The sequence below is a fragment of the Gallinula chloropus genome (assembly GCF_964237585.1).
Source record: "Gallinula chloropus genome assembly, chromosome: 3".
Lineage (NCBI taxonomy): Eukaryota > Metazoa > Chordata > Aves > Gruiformes > Rallidae > Gallinula > Gallinula chloropus.
Genome location: NC_140087.1, coordinates 65973450 through 65991826, shown reverse-complemented (window position 1 = coordinate 65991826; position 18377 = coordinate 65973450). Strand labels below are relative to the sequence as shown.

At 46.4% G+C, this 18377-nt stretch overlaps 2 protein-coding genes across 3 annotated transcripts in view; both read right to left on the bottom strand.

Moving 5' to 3' along the window:
- Nucleotides 1-2652, bottom strand: part of SOS1 (SOS Ras/Rac guanine nucleotide exchange factor 1) — a gene marked incomplete at its 5' end in the record, with an annotated part of 52146 nt that extends 49494 nt beyond the window's left edge. Inside the window, one exon of the mRNA XM_084261966.1 lies at nucleotides 2566-2652. Within this exon, the coding sequence (XP_084118092.1) occupies nucleotides 2566-2652 (87 nt within the window). The remainder of the gene's footprint in view (nucleotides 1-2565) is intronic.
- A 5903-nt stretch (nucleotides 2653-8555) lies between these two features.
- MAP4K3 (mitogen-activated protein kinase kinase kinase kinase 3) overlaps nucleotides 8556-18377 on the bottom strand; it is a 93263-nt gene continuing 83441 nt past the window's right edge. For both annotated transcript variants that reach the window (XM_084260966.1, XM_084260967.1), the window contains 5 exons: nucleotides 17783-17851; nucleotides 17573-17665; nucleotides 15225-15295; nucleotides 12519-12574; nucleotides 8556-10051 (listed from right to left, as the gene is read on the bottom strand). In XM_084260966.1, the coding sequence (XP_084117092.1) occupies nucleotides 9964-10051; nucleotides 12519-12574; nucleotides 15225-15295; nucleotides 17573-17665; nucleotides 17783-17851 (377 nt within the window). In that variant the 3' untranslated portion in view covers nucleotides 8556-9963. The remainder of the gene's footprint in view (nucleotides 10052-12518; nucleotides 12575-15224; nucleotides 15296-17572; nucleotides 17666-17782; nucleotides 17852-18377) is intronic.

The window sequence follows — 18377 nt, the reverse complement described above, 5'->3', positions numbered from 1 at the left end:
ACAAGCCAACTCACAGTTACAAAAGGGCAACAGCATTTTAATGATTCAGTCCACGTGTGGCAGCTTTCCCCACTAGCTGCAAACACTCCATCCCACTATATATACTTCAACAATATTTAATTAAAATGCCACTCTCCCATGAGAGAGATTAATTCAAGAGAAGTCTTCCCAAACTAGCAAGTCTCATTTCCAGCTATGCAGAAAATCATCACTATCCTGTTAGTGCATCTACCTGGTTTGAAGGTGGAGTTAAGAAGGCAGCTTGCTGTCACTGCCTGAGAACGAGCACTAGTATCTTGCCAGCTAATGGGGGAAACCAAGGAAAATTTCTCCTCCACTAAGTTGACGATGTACATGAACTTCAGATACTCTGACTCCTAGATAGCACACTGTGGCAGGTCAGCGGACAAAGCCACAAGGCACTAGTTTGCCTCTGGGACAGCTCTGCCCTTTGAACTCACTGGCATACGCTGCCACACTCTCTATTTTACTAGTCCCACATGCTGGCCTCCAGGTACAGCTCAGATCTTTGGTGAGTGTCTCAAAACCACTGGCTGCAAAGTTGCAGGTTCGCACCATCATGTGAACTGTGACAGACAATTGTCAAAGCACGTATGCTGCAATGTTCATGGTTTTACCTGGCACCTATGACAGGTTCATGACTTTACAGGGCCTTTATCAGGGCTAAACACCCTAGTCAACATTACTTCTACCTATGAAGGTTAGTAAAATACCCACTTTGGTTTCTCCAGTAATGGGGAAGCCTTAAAAGTAACCCCGTATTTTCAGCAGCAGGTGCCAATACAGACAGATTGATCATTTCTACCTTTACAGGGAGGCAGTAGTAAGAGGCAGAAAGCTATGCTTCTGGGGCACAGGGGATAACAGCATGAGAGAAGTCAAGAAAAGCAGGGGGTGATCTCACAAAGAACTGAGGTTAAAAGAATTAACACCCGCCAGACAGTTGCAAGTTTTGTGTGTGAAGCCTTCAGGACTAACTCCACCTCACTCCTGCCACCCCTCTACCCACAGTTGAGTGTAGAACAACAAAACTAAGACAACTATACCTTGCAGGGCCAGTTTGTTATCCTTGGTAACTTGTCATCATTGGTGTTCTCTGTTGACTTCAAACTCCAAGCTTCTTTTCCTCCCCCAAGGAATTTATCCAACTCCTTCAACAAGCATCTTTAACGTGGGGTGACTCTGCAAGTGGCTTGTCCATTGGGAAGAAATGTTGCACTTCAGATGAAGCAAGTAACTCCAAAATCTTAGCTCATACTCGCCTTGAATTTACATCCTCTAGCAGTTAGCATCGAGTTCATTCCGAATTTGACAAGCCTCTGCTACACCATGGAATAAAGGGGCCTCCAAAGGAACAAGCTCTTGCTGGTTGAGCCCTCAGGTAGCTCCAGTTTCCAAGCAGGTTTCAGTCAGACAACTGTCCAAGTGCTTACAAGCACCCACAAATAGCAGTGAGTTGTAATATTTGTGCAGAAGTATAGTTTCAAAGAACCGACTACTGATCAGGGGTTAAGTCATTAACAGTACATGCTATGGATGAGACAAGCAAGAAAACTTCCAAGAACTGGATGAAACTACAGTGTTGGAGACCTCGGAGAGCACACCCAGGAAAAATGTGGTAATACATTGAAATTAGAAAGAAATACTGAACCAGTACAACCGTAATACTTCAGACTTCCACTCCTTACCAGAGGATGCAATAGTTTAGCTACCCCTAAGAACAAGCCTTTTATGCAAAAGTTGCAGTTAATCGCTGTAACTAAACAAACTCATAAAGCATCACTGCCCACGACTAAAATGCATCAAGTTCTGCAATTTGAAGCCAGTTCAAACAACGGTGTCAGAAACCTCTAGTTTCTTAAAAGCCATCTAATTTCTGGGCTCTCACTGAAGAAGTGGAAGAGGAGCCCTCACCATTTTTTCGGCCTTCCGCATAAAGTCTTTCCCCACCACAGACACAAGCTTCGCCATCCTAAAGGAGCCAGACTTGCTACTTTGTCCTAACGAAGCCTTCTCACCAAGAAGGCGTTTGAACTAAAGGCAGCTTAACTAAAAGCCATTAAGCCCAAACACTAATTAACCAAAATTCTCTCAGCAGTTCCTTACAACGATCCATCCCTCTCCCCCGCCGCCCCCCCCAGCCGTATCACTTCTGAGCGCTGAGGGAGCCTAGCAGAAACCCGCAGCAGCACTACTTGCTTCCTTTTTGACAAAAGGGGCCAGGTCCATTAAGCCCCTTCTGTCAGAGTATCGCCCTAGCGCGGAGACGCCCGCCCCCCCCTGCCTCGACGGCACCCGCCCGCCTGACAGGGTGGTAACCACTAACCCTTCCCAGTCCTACCGCCAGCTTTGCGAAGAGCCTGGCCGGCTCTGCCGCCCCGGCTCAGCCGAGACGCTGCACCGGTCACGGCCCGCCTCGCGCCGAGGCCAGGACCAGGACCGGGGCCGGGGCCGGGGCCGGGGCCGGGGCCGGGGCCGCCGCCGCGCCGGGCCCCCGCTCCTACGGCCTTGCCCGCCCGAGCGGAGGACGTCGCTCCCCCTCACCTTCTTGAGGGCGGGCACCAGCAGCCCCCGCCACTTGGGCGCGTTCTCCTCGCTGAAAAACTCGTAAAGCAGCGGCTGCGCCTGCATGGTGCCGGCCGGGCCCGGCCCGCTCGGAGAGACGGGCGGGGCAGGCCGGGCCGGGCGCCGGGAGGAGGCCGCCGCGGGAGCGCTCGGCGCTGCTCAGCAGGAGGCCCGGCGGCCCCCCGCCGCCGCCGCCGGCGGCAAGCCCGCAGCGGCGGGGGGAGGCGGCGGCTGTCGCATTCCCCGCCCCCGGCTCTCGGTGGTCGCCCCCGGCGGGCGGCGGTGAGCGGCGGCGGGAGCGGGGTCACGCGGCGGCGCGCGAGCCGCGAGGGGCGGGGTCGGGCGCCCGGAGCGCGAACGCCACCGCCTCCCGGCTCTCCAGGCTCCTGTCCTCGCCCGCACGGCTGGCGACCGCGGCGCATGCGCGGTGCAGCGGCACCCCGCGCCAGCCGCGCCTGCGCCCGGGCGACGCGTGGTCAGAGCCTTCTCCTTCTTCTTCTTCTCCTCCTCCTCCTCCTCCTCCTCACTCCGGCGGAAGTGACCTCACGAAGCGGCAGCAGCTCCCCAGCGCCTCCTGCCGGCGGGAGGCGCTGCGCTGTCGGGCTCCGCGGGCGGGCGCCGCCGCGTCGCGACCCTTCCCACCCGTGTGGAGAAACCGTCGCGGCTCCGCGCTGCCCCGGCTCTGCCTGCCCCGGCCGCCCTGCGGTACGGGCACAGGCGGGTAGGCCCCGGGAGGGTATGGCACAGGGGAGACACCGAGGCCGGGGGCTGGTCTGGCAGAGGGGGGGCGGTGCCCGCGCACAGCCCTCGGGTGTCTGGGGAAGGGATGGGAAGAAGATCCGTGTCAGACCCCAGCGGAGCCGTGCTGGGGAAGGCTCGGCCCCTAAGCCGCTCTCCCTCTTGTGCCTCTGAGGGCGCTCCGGAGGCTTTGTTCCCTGTAGGCCATGGTTGGGCTCGCTGCCAGCTTTTCACCAGCCTGCCTTGCCAGGGTTGAGCTGGAGACCCATGCCAGAGTAAGCTGGACCACGAGAAGACTGTGTCTTGCGTGTGACAACCAGCGGTCTGCTCAGAGCAGGAGGCAGTGAGGTGGCGTTACACTCATCCCTGAGAGCCGTGTCACTCCCCGTTTAAAGGCATCCTCATCTCACATAGGGACCCAGCTCAGAGATAAATAAGCACCCCATTCAAACGGCACAAGAACAGCCTCGGGTAAGCTCAGTTCTTGGAAAAAAAAAAAAGAAAAGCCAGAAAAAGCAAAGCCAGGATGCAAATAAAGCTCAGTGGTTTAAACAGGACAAAATCTCTGGTAGGTCTGCAGGACCTGGAGGGACAGTGGGAGGAGGATGATGATGCTGGAGATGAAAAGCAAACATTGCGCTCTGCTGTGCGAGGCAAGGCGCCAGGGAGAACCTGAAGACCGGAAGAGGCAATAGAGAGCTGCTGTTGGGGAGCGGGGCGGGGGTGTGGGGTGCGGGGAGTGCGGGAGATGTGTGAAAATCTTTGCTGGTCGCCTGTAGGAAGGTTTAGGACTGGCTTGGCAGTCGGGAGGAGGGCAGAGTACGTGCACAGATTGCTTGGACACAGAGAGACTGCTGACTCTGCCCTGTCTGAAGGGCCGGTTTGGCAGGCACCTGTTGGGAATGGTATGCATGCTGGGAGGCTCTTAATTACTGTTTGTGGAGATTTTTTGAGATGCTGAGCAGTACTTGAGAAGGTAATAGATGGAGCCTCTCAGAAAGAACTGTCTTCACCCTGCAGGCACCCCTCAGGCATTTTTCCTCCAGACAGATACTGCTGTCTGAAGCAGCCATCAGACTTCTGCTTTGAGCTGTCAGAGCAAGGATGAACGGCAGGAATATTCATGTCTCAGAGCCATTTGCTTGGTCTAGCAGCCTACCTGTGCATTTAGGGACACCACCACAGCATCCCATATACTGCAGAGTTGTTACTCTCACTGCCTTATGATGGAAAATGAACCTGTTGGAATTTAAACCTTCATCTGCTCCCAAGTATGTGTAACACTGGGTGTAAAACTGCACCAGTGCTTTTTCTCTCCAGCCCCTCTATTTGGGGGATGAAGGTGCCATGACTCCTAAATACCAGTGAATGGTCTACAGCATCTCTTACATTACCCAGTGCTGGGCAAAGTGAGATTGCAGGCACTGTGTTTGGTCCGTTCAAACATTTGGTAAGGCCACACGGAAATCCAGGCTTGAGCTCTCTCTCTGCCTGGAGCTGCCAGACCAGCTGATAGCCTTCCTCAATGCCCATGGCCTAGGGACATCCTTGATTTAGTGGTGCTGACCAGGCAGTCCTTGTTCCTCACTGGACTCAACCTGATCACAGTCACTTTGTGTGCCACATGGGAGGGTATGGTTTTGCTTGGAAAGTAACTGAGCAAGGCATAACTACCTCCAGGGCTGTCTGAGGAACTGTTGTTTCACTGCTGGTGGCAAATAAACAAGCCTGCATGGCAGGATGGGAGAAGTCCCCATGGATCCACTAGAAGGCAGAGCACAACTGAGAGCGATGGGATGCTCTGCCTCAGCAACTGATCTTTGCGTCCCATCCATGTCAGAGAGCAGGTAAAGCACAGCCAGGCACAGGCGTTGGTGGTTACTATGTATGGATGTGCACATCTCCAAGGTGAGGGTGTCTGAGGACCTGGAGGAAGGACTCCAGCTGCTTGCATGCTCATTACAGTGCAAGCTTTTGCAGAGAAGAGCAGAGAGTTGAAATGTGGCAGCTGCTTTCATAGGCACATCATGATGGAGGATCCCGAGGGGTCAGGGGAAGGCTGGTAGCACAGGGACATGCCAGGAACCAGGTGGTGGGATGACCTGCCTTATGTCAAAAAATGAAGATAAGTCTCCCTGCTGTTGCTGTCAGATGGAATAGAAACCAAAGGCCAGTGTGGTGGCGGCTTTATAGAGGTGTACAATGTCTATGGGTGACATGGGGACACTCAGATCCCCTAGAGGTGCTGGAAGGTGGGACAGGAGAATGAGGTAGAGGCAGTCCTTTCCTATATTGTCCCAAGGGCTCTCCAAGTAATGGGCTTCCGAAGAGTGACAGCACCCCTTCACCCCAGCAGCTGCTGTGAGGAGGGACTGCCAGCCCCTGATGAGGTCTTCCTGTATTCAGCCTGCAAGATGGGCTCTGGCTAGGAGTAGCTGCCTGTCAGAGCAACACAAGGGATCCTGAATTTGAACATAATTTGATTTAAATTAACTTGAAGGGAAAACCTGCACCCAAGGAGGTGCTTGCCCAATGTGGAAAATGTTGGGAGAATGTTGCTTTTGCAGACTGAAATGGGTTGTCATATATTTTTTATGCTGACTTGTGGAGGGCTCAGGCTGAGCCCATAAAGTAATAGAGAGTACTGTTAATATAGTTTGCTATGGGTTAAAATGCAACTGAAGGAAATAAAGCTCAACAAACAGGCAAGACATATGTGGTCTACTAGGGGTAGACCAACAGAAGCAGGAATCTCCTAGACACGTGATGTGTATTATATTGTGTACTGTTCTGGATGGGACGCCTTGGTTCACTGAGACCCCCGACGACCACGACCACTACCACTACCACGGGACAATGCACAGACGCCATTGGGAGGAATTTATGGAAACCACTTCTTAGAACTCATCTTAATACAAAGCGGGACAGGTGATGAATATGTATAGATGTACGACAGGGATATGGTATAGAAAGGCTGCAGGCTCTGACCAAAAGTGTGCCTACTCTTTGAGTCACCCGTTCTTGCAAGAACATATAATAAATTACTGCTTTGCTAATGTGTCTACCGTGAGTCCTGTTTTTAGGACTTTTAGCATTTCTAACACCAAGGAGGGTAGATGTCTAGCAACACTAATGCAGCTGTGTGGTACAGGATGATGCTGAGCAGACAGCAAACGCAGTGTTGCTGTCCACACTGAGGACTTGAGAGCCCACCAGCATCCATGTCTCCCTCCCCAGACATGTTTCCCCAGCTCCTTTTGCACTTCTCAATAAATGACACAGGCCTGGCACTTGACTCCCTACAAAGTGTATTTCAGATCAATCTGGAGATTTTCCTTGAAGAGTACTGGATTTGGCAGTTTTGGGCACATTCCCTGGTTTTACCAGCGTTTTCCCCCACCTTTTCACATAGATTCCTTAAAAAACACAGCGGTGCTGTTGCTAAAGCTGAACCCCGTGGAGTGTAAGAAACTCACTCTGCCTGGGGGATGCATCCACCCTGATCGCTGCTCACAGCATTGTTGCATTCCCCATTCTAATCCCACAGTCCTGGTGACAAAGCTATGAGGAACAGGCAGCCGAAAACACTGCTTTGCCTTGCACAGTTCTTGGTGTCAGTCAAGGGCAGCAGGATGCAGAACTTGAACCAGATCACCACAGCCTGTTTCTGGCAGGGGCAGAGTACCACATGGAGAGCTGCATGAGGATGAAAACAACATTCACAACATTCATTCCCCTTTGCTCTAACTTCATCATGCCTGTGATTGTTTCCTGGCTCTGACTGTGCTGCTTGCCAGCAGTCACACACACACTGATCCTGGTCTTACCCCAGAATAGGGGCAGTGGAAGCTCCCACCAAGCATGGCTCAAGGCAGCTTTTAGTTCTTGGCAATTGCAGTTCAAATGAGACTAGACCTCCAGGCCCTTGGGCTTGGCTGAGGGCAGCTGCCAGCTGAGTAGCGGAGCAGCTCAGGGCAGGGGAGAGGCACAGGACCCTAAATCATTCAACAGGACAGTTCCTCAAAAATCAGGAACCCTTGTCTTTCTGGCTGGAGAGTGATGCTGCCCTGGCTGTATGGATAGATTTGAGAGAAGCCTGCCTTAGCACAATGTGCCTCTTCTTCCCATGTGCCTTTACCCTGTCCTCTTTATTTTTATCTCTTCTGAGAGTGTATAACAGTTAAGCCCCAGCTGGCAGCTGAACACCACGTGGCTGCTCACTCACCCACCCCCCCACCCCCCCCCAACAGTGGGATGGGGAGAATGGGCAAAGGCAAACTGGGGCTGGGATATGGAGTTTACTGGGACAGCAAGGCGAAGGAGAAATAACAGGACTTGAAACAGAATATGCAAATCTGGTGGTACACAGTGCAGTTTCTCACTGAACAACTCAGACTATACAGATCAGACCCATCCCAAAGCTGACCTCTTTCGAGTTATGCTAACCCTCCCAAACTAGCCCCCTTTTATACTGAGCATGATGTCACTCTATGGAACATTTTTGGTTAGTTTGGGTCACCTGTCCTGGCTGTGTCCCATCCTAACTTCTGGTGACAACTAACCCTGTCCTCGCCAAGCCCAGGACACAAGTACATCTCGGCATGTATCTTTGAATGAAAAACGCCCTACCAGAAGAAAACCCAATATCCTTTGCTCCTCTTGCCTGTAATTCAGCTATAATCCAACAGCCTCCAACAAGACACCTGGCCACAGCTGCTGCACACACCCTGCTGGAGGAAACATGTTCATAGCACTTCAGCTACACTGTACTTGATTAGAATCAAGGTACTCAAGGAAGAGTCCATGGAAGGAAATGGAAATCACCCTCGGGCAGTAGCACCAACACACTGTGAAGCACTAGTCCTCACCTTTCCTGAGAATTCAGCTTGATCACCACCTCTCCAGAATGGTGAAGCAGTCTAAGGGCAAGGGAACAGAGAAGCTGGGGCCAGCAGAGAGAGACAAGACATCAAGTATAAGTTGCAGAGGCAGCAAAAATGCCTTCCAAATCTGATTCTTTTTTTTCCCAGCAATCAACAGAGCTGGAAAAGCAGGTGACCGAGGGAAGACATGAAACAAGCTGGAATTTGGAAAGGTTTAATCTCAAACACACCTATCCCTTGCCTAAAGGCCAAAAGGGTACTAGCAGAAAGACCCCAGAGTGGTGGCCTGAACTGAATACAGCTCCAGCAGTCTGACCATTCATACATTCAGAAACGCCTGACTTCAGTGTTTGGCACAAAGATTTAATAGAATTCAAAACTCAGTTTGTTCCATTTTTAGTCTTATGTGGAAAAAATTAGCACAGGTGGTCACCTAATTGTACAACAACATGTTAAAAAAAGTTTATTTTACATTATATACATTAGGGAACATATTTCAAAGCATTATCAATCACAACAATAATGCAGGCCATAAATCATTTTAGATTTAGTTTGGGTTTAGTGTATATTATCACAATAAAATACAAAGAACATATACAAAAAAAGGAGTCAAACATGTGCATTTTGCTAAAACTTGGCATTTACATACTCCATTGGAAAACTGCAATCAAAACCACTTCTGATCAAAACCAAAAGTTCTTGTGATGTGTAATAACCATTGTATTATTTGAATGAGGTAGTAACTAAATTATTTTGGCCATGTGTTAACATCCTAAATCAAAGAGTGTGAAAATTGTTATAAGGCCAAAAAAAGGTAAAATGGCAACAGCTTGGAGCCATTTCCACAGTGTGGAATACTGCTCCTTTTCATCATGATGTGAAATTATTTAGTAAGATGAACAGTAATACTCATTTTTATCATCTGTATACACTAATAATTCAAACACCTACTGCAGGTACCACTAGTCTGGGCCTGACGCCCATTCAGGAAGTACTGTTTTCAAGCATAGAGAAGGAATTGTAAGGAGAGTTTTAATTAAATATAAAAATACAGGTGTTTAACTGCTTTATATTTCACAGAGAAAACTACCCAGGTAAACTTAAAAAAAAAGAAAACAAGAAGGAATTTTGAAGCCCAAGTCATATCCATGAAGTCACAGCTTACCTTTGTGACTAAATACATCACATGTCAATACATTGTGCAAATACGAACACCAGTGTGTTACATCAAAATTAAAACAAGATTGTAATTTGATTACAGCCTTAGTTACAATTTCTAAAAGTTAAGATTTATTTGTATTAGTAAATTACATATATAATAAAATACAATAGTGTTGTTAAATGTACTATATGTTGCTAGCATCCCACTTTATAATCAACACAGGAGAAGTCCTTAAAATAGTACCCTGATGTTGTTTGCGCATCCTCAATGACTTTTACATCTGTACAGGTAAGACACTTGTACTTAATGGGAGGAATGCTATCTACAGACAGTCAGTGTAGGTCTTCACTGAGAAGTTCCACTGAAAAATACTGTATATGTACAAAGATTACATAACAGTAAATCGAGCACTTCTGTGGCATCATAATGCTTACGTGTCCATACCACAAACAATTCTCATCTTGCTATCTCTCGTGACACAATAAATTACAAAGAAACTGAAGTCGGGTTACTGCAGCTTTTGTGCAATTTCAGCCAGCCGCCAGCGCTGCTGCAGCAGGAGTGTTCTCTTGTCTGTCCGGCTGTCCTCTCTGCTCAGTAACTGTTCTCATGTCCTGCCAGGATGTATAAATTACTGTTGGCTGTTGGGTTATCTGTTGGCCTACTCTCCAGCACCACCACCCTAAAATGAAAATAAAGCCACAACACCTTCATTTAAAAACATCCCTGGATACAACTGTAAATATTCTGTCCCAGGATCCACCTGACCAGTGGTCACTTCTCTCTCCCTGGCTGCCTCTAATCCAAAAAACGCTTAAAGGAAAGCCAACCTCAAAGCTAGCTCAGGGTCTTGTCCAGGCAAGTCTCCAAGGATCTCCCATGGCCTCTCTGGGCTCCTACTGCAGTGTTCAGCCACCCTGACCCTGATACTGTCCCCTCTTTTATCCAGCTGGAATTTCTCTTGCTACAATGGATGCCTGCTGTCTCTCATCCTTTCAGTGGGAGCTTCTGAGAAGGGTCCATCACTTCCGTGCTGCTTGGGCTTGTGCTTTCCCAGAGCCCTGCAAAACTAACCCACTGAAATCTCTGGGCTCTGGAAGTCATTAGGCTGCCCTTTGCCACAGGGACATGACAGATGACCAAAGCTGACTCTTCAGTGAACATTTTCAGTCTTTCCCTGAGGCCATGTAACCTAAACCCACAGAAACTTCCCTCGGATCTGAAAGTTCCAGAGACAAAGACTTGCAGGCTGAGAGAGTCCTCAAGGAAAGGACTGCTATGTACAGCATCTTCTCTTCTACTCTTTTCTTGCCACTTTTGGCCAGCATTGGAGACTGAGTCAGCTGGACCTCCACTACAACTGCAAGGACCGCAAGGGATGTCCTAGATCAGACATTTCTCTTCAAAGCAGAGGAATCAGCAGTTACAATTCTGTTTCACAAACTATTAGAGATATTTTTTAAATAAGGCAAGAACTGCTAAAACTGCTAAATGGACCAGGAGGTTCATGACTGAATTCTCCTCCACAAACACGCGGAAGTTTAAGTGGATTGTGGGAAATTCAAATCCATCTATTGTGCATTCACCCAAAGGGAGGTTCCTTGCTTCAAACTATTGCTCAGAACATCTACCCTCTGCAAAATGTGTCCCATAAAGGGCACCTCATGCCATGAGGAATTCCCTGCTCACCAGGAGAAAGCTACATGCAAGCTCTTCGCTGACTGATGTCAGTTTTTTAGGTTCTTAGAATCAATACCAGTTTCTATGATCTGTCCGGGAAATGACATATGTCACTGGAAGAAGATTTCACAGCTCAAGCACGAGGTATAATGGAGCTGCAAGTGAAACAATACCTGAAGAAATTCGGATTGCTGTTTATTGCAGCGAAAAGTCTTTAAACAGTCGCAGACTTGAGAGACTAGGTGAAACTGTGTTTGGGGAAAAAAGACGTTATTTTTCCAAGGCGATAATTTGCAATACCGCACTCCATTGGGAAGGCAAAGTCACTTTTAAATTGAGCTGTGCTGTCTCTCAACAACTAAGGGAAAGCTGAGCTTTACACACACCTCTTTGGAACAGAGAGTAAAACCCTCAGGTCAGAGACAAGCATTACTTACAAACTACCCATTACCAAAGAGCTATCAGGTGTTGCACGTCAGACAGAATCCTCAACCCCAAGCCACCAAAACCTGCTGGTGGCAAGCTGATAAAGCCACAGCACTGCTTACAGCTGATCTTAGGGATAATTAGAGATAATTAGAGATGAGCTTGGAGAAGCAGAATACGGGGAAAGTTTTTGGTTGATATGAAGCATTTTTGGTAGTTCTATACCACTACAAGACAGCAAGTTTTACTGCAAGTGGTGTAAGACAGAGGCAGTTCTCAAAAAACAATTAAACCATATCTTTGCACTTCATCTGAACACATTACTGGTGAAACCATCACATCAGTATGCACTCCCCAGAAGACAAAACATCTGCATTGTTTTTGTGGCTGTTATAGAAGCACGAAGTTCAACAGCTGGGCAGAGAAAGTTGAGGAAGTCAATGACACTACTAAAATAGCAGTTACGGACTCAGCAAGCTGGTATCTGATGGGTGAGACCGCACAGTGTTAAATGTCCACCAAAGCCAATGCCAAAGAACAGCTACACTGGAAATTATCAAGGGCTCTTACAGGACCTGCACTATCATGTTAGAAGGACAACTGGTAGAGTGCCTTCCTGCATATGAAAGTGAAATATTTCCATTTTAAAGTATTTTTTGCCTTTGTCTCAAGAATTAGATCTTGATGAGCTACTGCAGCAGAACATTTGAAAGTAAAAGATTTCACCAAGTTAAACAAAAGAGTTGCAGCACAAGTAGGAAGACACCCCTGGAGATTGTGACTGCAGCCAAATTGGAGCTTGCTAGCATAGCTGAACACTTCTGTGAGGCCAAAACCACTTTTAGAACATTTTTTTTCTTTTTTTTTTTTTAAATTGAAGAAACAGAAGTAAACTTGAAGGGCTGAAAGGCAGATATGTACACAAAGGAATGAGTACGATGGCTAAAAAAGGAATCACAAACACCAAGCACAAAGAGCTTTTACAAGGTAGGAGGAACACATATTCCACTATTTTAGCATGCCATGTGCACTTCTCTTCATACCTGTCAGATCCCAGAAGCCTGAATATCCTCGTGTTATCAGAAATTTCTTGTGTGATCTAGACAATAAAAGAGAAGTGTTTTCATGTTAAGTGCATAAATGTTTTTAGTTTGTTTTACAAAATCAATCTAGAGAAGTGACTAGGACTGATGCTGCCAATTAATTGCTGATTTAATTCAGCTAGAGAATTTAAAGCAACTGTCATTTTTAAGCGAGCCCTGATTTATTTCTCTGATTCCTGCCACCATTATATGAATTCCTCTGGTAGCAACTGCAAGTGCAACAGCAGAGCTCAGCACCGCACTGCATCCAAACTACTAGTGCAATTCTCTCTACTGCCATGACTGAAGTAGGTAGCCGTAGGATTTGTCACACTCTAGAGTAGATATCCAAAACGAGCCGGGTAAAACACAAATGCATTTTGTTGCAATTCTGAATCACAGTAATGATGCAGCAAGTTCATAATCCCCAAACCTTAGCAGAGAAACATAATCTAGTTTCTGGTACTTGCGCCCAATGTCACATTTTGACATTTCAGACTTCTGCAATAGCGTGTTTTTTTACTCAAGGTGAACTGTACTGCTGTGATACACCTTTGTGACCACATGGATACCAAAGCATCAAAGAAAACATCACGTTGATCAATAAAATCAACCAAAGCCCACTGCGTACGCCAAAGAATATCAAGTCACACTGCGAACAGGCAACACTGTTTGCAAAGCTCCTTTTCTACACAGTCGCATCTCAACATTCTCAAGGACAGAAGAGATTCTTCTCTCCTTCCCAGATCCCAGTAGAAGTGTATTCACATCCGGCCCAGAGAACTTGCATTTTAATTTGCAATGAAGTTTCCTCACTTTAAGAAAATTGCTTCATATTTGTTGTGGGGCTGAGGCTGCACAATCTTGGCCTGAATTCTGTGCATCTTTGTCTCAGAATTCACACAGCTCCCTGTTTCATTCTTCCCACTCAATCAAACCACTGTGGACGGTCACTGTTCTGGAAGGAAATAACTTTGCAAGCAGCTCCAATCATCCCAATTAGACCAACTCATACTACATTAGGGCAATCTGAAACCAGTAGTATCTTCAGAGGCAACTATGCTGAAAAGTTAGTCTGGTCAGGTTACTGTCCTGTGTAATTGCTCCCTACATACTACATAGTATAAATTTCCCCAAAAGTAATGAATATGGTCAAGATCAGGTAATGCAGGCTTTTCATACTGTAGATGAAAATGACGGTTTGGTGGAGTGGGTTGGTTTTTTTCTTAATTGCTGTGGCTAGTATGTCAGCCAGGAGAGAGAAGGAATTAAAAAAGACCTGAGAGCTTACCCTAGATATGTTCTATAGAGAAAAAGTTTTGGGTGGCTTGCTTTCTGACAACAACTCAGTTCTGTCTTCTGTTCTTCATTTAGGTGCTGGCTTTGGCTTGGCAATAACAAAACAAGCAGGCAGTGTTCCTCATGCTTTACATAAATGATATAAAGCACCCACTTGCACCGCAACACTCTGGGCCATATCCTCTAACAATCAGATCAGTGCTACTGAGTGCTAAGGGGTGGAGTCTTGCAAAACACTGTTAGCAGGGGTCTGGAGTTGGAGAAGTGCCTGGCAGCATCATCATCAGCATCTCCTTCTCATGGTCTGTGCTAACAGCAGGGTGCTGCGGTTCACAAAGAGGAGTTCTTGGGAGAAGGACAATTGTGCCCAGGGATCAAACACGCACAAATGCTACAAGAACCATGTACAGAGTTGGAAATAAACTACTCCAACTCTAGTCTTTGGTGCAACTTCTCACAAAGAGCAGGTTTACTGTTAGTACAGATTAAGTCCGCTCTGACTTTGTGCAAATAAATGTATCTGTGTAACAATGTGGAATATTTAAATTTGGCATGTTGCGGCTGTATATGTACCTTAAAATACAGTTAGTCATAATAAGCGCAGTTTCTCAGACAATATGACACTGATAAAACAACTGGTGAAGTTTGTAAACACTCTTTAATAATCAAAATTGAAAGACTCATTGAAATCCTACAAAGCACAACATTTCCACTAACATGTAAATGCACAAGGTTTGGAGCAAGAAAGAGTTGGGAAGGTACTCAATAATAGATAATGTCTAAAAATCACATTAAAAAAGGCTACGTGGAAATTTAGAAGAAATCTTTAGGTCATCCTGACATTCTTCTGAGAACATAAAAAACCATGTGAAAGCTGGGCATTAAAATCTTCAAAGTACTCGTAAGCCAAAAGAACATAGAAGAGGCTAAAAAGCCCCAACAAAACCAAACCAAAACCATCAGGCAACTCACTTGACACTATGACAAAAAGCTAAAGCAGAGCATGTAACCACTAGCAAAGCCTGAATATTTGATAGCCACATGTCAGAGTCTACGACAATGGTCTTCAGAGCAATTTAAGGTGAAGAAAGTTAATGTCACCAAGCATTAGGCTTGGACATTTCCTATGGCATCATTACCTGGTCTCCTGTTGCCTTCCGCTTTGCATGTTAGCCTGGACAGGGGCTCTTTTATAGCTTCATTAATTAGTTTGCTGCCTATGAAACATGCTCAGAATGAGCATCCAGCTTCCAGACCTAGCCTAGGAAGTTACTGAAATGTTTCACTGCTCTTCAGACCACAGCATTACACATTCATCCTCTACTCGGCTAAGGAAGTGAGAATTTGAAGCAAAAATGTAGTACTTACCTCATTTGATCTAAAACTCCTTCCTTGCATGCCATGTTTCCAGAATGCCAACACACTGTCTTGTAGACAGACTGGTAACAAAAAACACTGGAATCAGTTCTGAGGCATGACATCGGCTTATGCTTTTAAGACACAAAGCGTACGATTGCAATTTTGTGTGTACGTTTAATTGTATTGCTTTCACCCACCACTGCAGAACATCTCACAGGACTCACTGAACCCACCTAAAAAGCAGTTACTGTTACATATTTGTTTGTTTAATGAGTGGGGTTTAAAAGTATTACCACTCAATCAGAAAAAGTTCTAAAACTGTCATTCTGTCTAGCCCTAAGTGTGTCTTTCAAGTGGGAAATCCCTCCTCATTCTAATCCTGGCAGAAAACATATACTGAATTTCAGCAGAAAAGTTACAGGGATACTGCAGTGACATTTTTCACCTTCCCAGCACCTACTGGCTAACACGGTCATTATGCAATAGCAGTGCAAGGCTCTACACCGAGCCTTCTACTTCCCAGCCCTTTCCCTTGTCACAAACATGGCGAGACACCTACATTTGAACACTGTGAAAGTAAATGCGTATTGGGCCTTCCTCAAAGAGAGGGCAAGTGTGTAGAAGACTGGAAGATACTGTCCCACCTGCATCCAGCACCCTACCTCTGGGCAGCTATGAAGGACAGAGAGCAGAGCTCTTTGGAGATACTACCAGGCCAGAACAGGACATTGGTAGCTTGTTTGTGAGCAGCAGAGAAAGGACTAGACTACAACACATGCAGAGGTCCCACAGTCAGCAGCTTCAAGTACATGTTCTCCTGCCTTTCCTCTGTTCCTAAGCAACAGGAGCCATAAAAGTAATATTTTCCATGACAATTTTTTTAGTCCTATTTTCAGCAAGACATGAAGTTTGAAGTGCCTGAAACTTTAAAGCTTGTCCTCAGAAGTAAATTGCTTCCAACTCCTTTTCTTTCCACTGTTCCTCCTCTTCTAGTGCTACCCTTCACCTCAAGTACTATGTTCAGTTCTGGGCCCCTCACTACACGAAAGACACTGAGATCCTGGAGCATGTCCAGAGAAAGGCAACCAGGCTGGTAGAGCAGCTGGAGAGCAAACCTTACAAGGAAGGCTGAGGGAACTGGGGTTGTTCAGCCTGGAGGAGGAGGCTGAGGGGGGCACCTTATCACTGCCTACAATTACTTGAAAAGAGGTTGCAGAGAGGTGGGTGTTGGTCTCTTTGCCCAAATGACAGGTGATAGGCCCACAAAGAATGGGCTCAGGATGTGCCAGGGCAGGTTCAGATTAGACATGAGGAAAAGGTTCTTCACCAAAAGGGTTATCGAGCACTGGAACAGGCTGCCCATGGAGGGGGTTGAGTCACCAACCCTGAATGTATTTAAAAGATGGGTAGATGAGGTGCTCAGGGATATGGTTTAGTAGAGGATGGGTACAGTTGGACTCAATCTTAAAGGTCTTTTCCAACCTAGTGATTCTGTGACCTGTGTGCACATCCTTTCTCATCTCTTTTTCAAAAGTAAGTGAATTCCAGGTACGTGAACTACTGGAAAGCTGTCAAAATAAATGTATTCTGTCTTTCTGTTTCACAAATCTTAATTCATTCAGATTCTTCACAAGAAAACAAAAGTTAATTATAAAATATCTTGTGTTGGAAGGGACCCATAAGGATCACTGACTCCAACTCCCTGCTCCTTGAACTCTGACAGGCTTGGTGCCATGACCACTTCCCTGGGGAAGCCTGTCCCAGTGACCGACCACCTGCTCTGTGAAGAGCCCCTTCCTAATGTCCAATCTGAGCTTCCCCTGATGCAGGTTTACACCATTTCCTGGTGCCCAACCACTGCTCACAAGAGAAAGAACATCAGCACCTCCACTCCACCACTGGCCCCAAGGAAGCTGTAGACTGCCATGGAGTCACTCCTTAATTTTCTCCAAGCTGAACAAAACACTCCTTGCCCTTGAGACCTTTTCACCATCTTCTCTGGACACACTCTAATAGTCTGACGTGCTTTTATTGAGGCATCCCAAACTGCACATAGCACTCGAGATGAGGCTGCACCAGTGCAATGTAGAGTGCACCCCAGGGCATGGTTGGCCTTTTGGCTTCCAGACCACACTTTAAGCTCGCATTCAACTTGCCATCAACCCAAACCCCCAGGTCTCTTTCCACAGGGCTGTTCTCCAGCCTCTTGTCCCACAATATGTATGTGTAACCAGGATTACTGCCTCCCAGGTATGGGATCCATCGCTTGCTCTTGTTAAATTTCACATGGTTGGCGATTGCCCAGCTTCTCTGGTCTATCCAGATACTCAATATATAAATAATGACATCCAACATACCTATTGATTCAATCTGAAAGTCAAACGTGAGCTCCGACGACAGTTTGCGGCTGGATTTTAACCTGCCTTGCAGATTCACTATTTTTATGCAGCCTAGACAATAAATAGATATGTCAACCAAGAATTAATCTTCAAATTATGACCTAATTTGAAGGCAGACAGTATGCATGTAAATGCACACATATGTATTTAGTCGATACTAAAACTTACAATCCAAACACACCAAAATGGTATCTCTCTCCAGCTGTGTTACATGCACAACACTTGTCTCTGTAGTGTCTATAAAAAAAATTAAAGTGTTAGTTCACAACATAAATAACCATGAAATTTGAAATGGAAGTTCTAGAGATTGAGACAATTTACTAGGTTAGTGTGCTGTTATCTACTTTAAATAATCCTCTTACCAGTGACATTTCTTAAAGGCATGTCCACTTATCCAACATGTTGACTGTGACAGGAAAACTGAAGCTATAATGTTAAAGTATGGCTTTTCTGAGCCATGTCACAAAAGCAAGTCCACATGTACATCACTTGCCCTTTATTTTCTGTTGGTGTTATTTAATACTGCTGTACCAAAAAAAAGGCAGATACATGAGACTATTCACCGTAACTCTGAATGCCTTTTTTATTTCATTTTTATTCCGCCTTTATTTCTAAGTCTTTCTAGGGCCTTTAATATTATTACTTAATTTTTGCTGCTATTTTCAGACTTCCCATCCCCAGATCTTCCAAAAATAGGGGATTATTTCCTTCTCTGACCTTTTAAAAGAAGGATTACCATCCCCTCTTCTGGGTTACAGCTGCA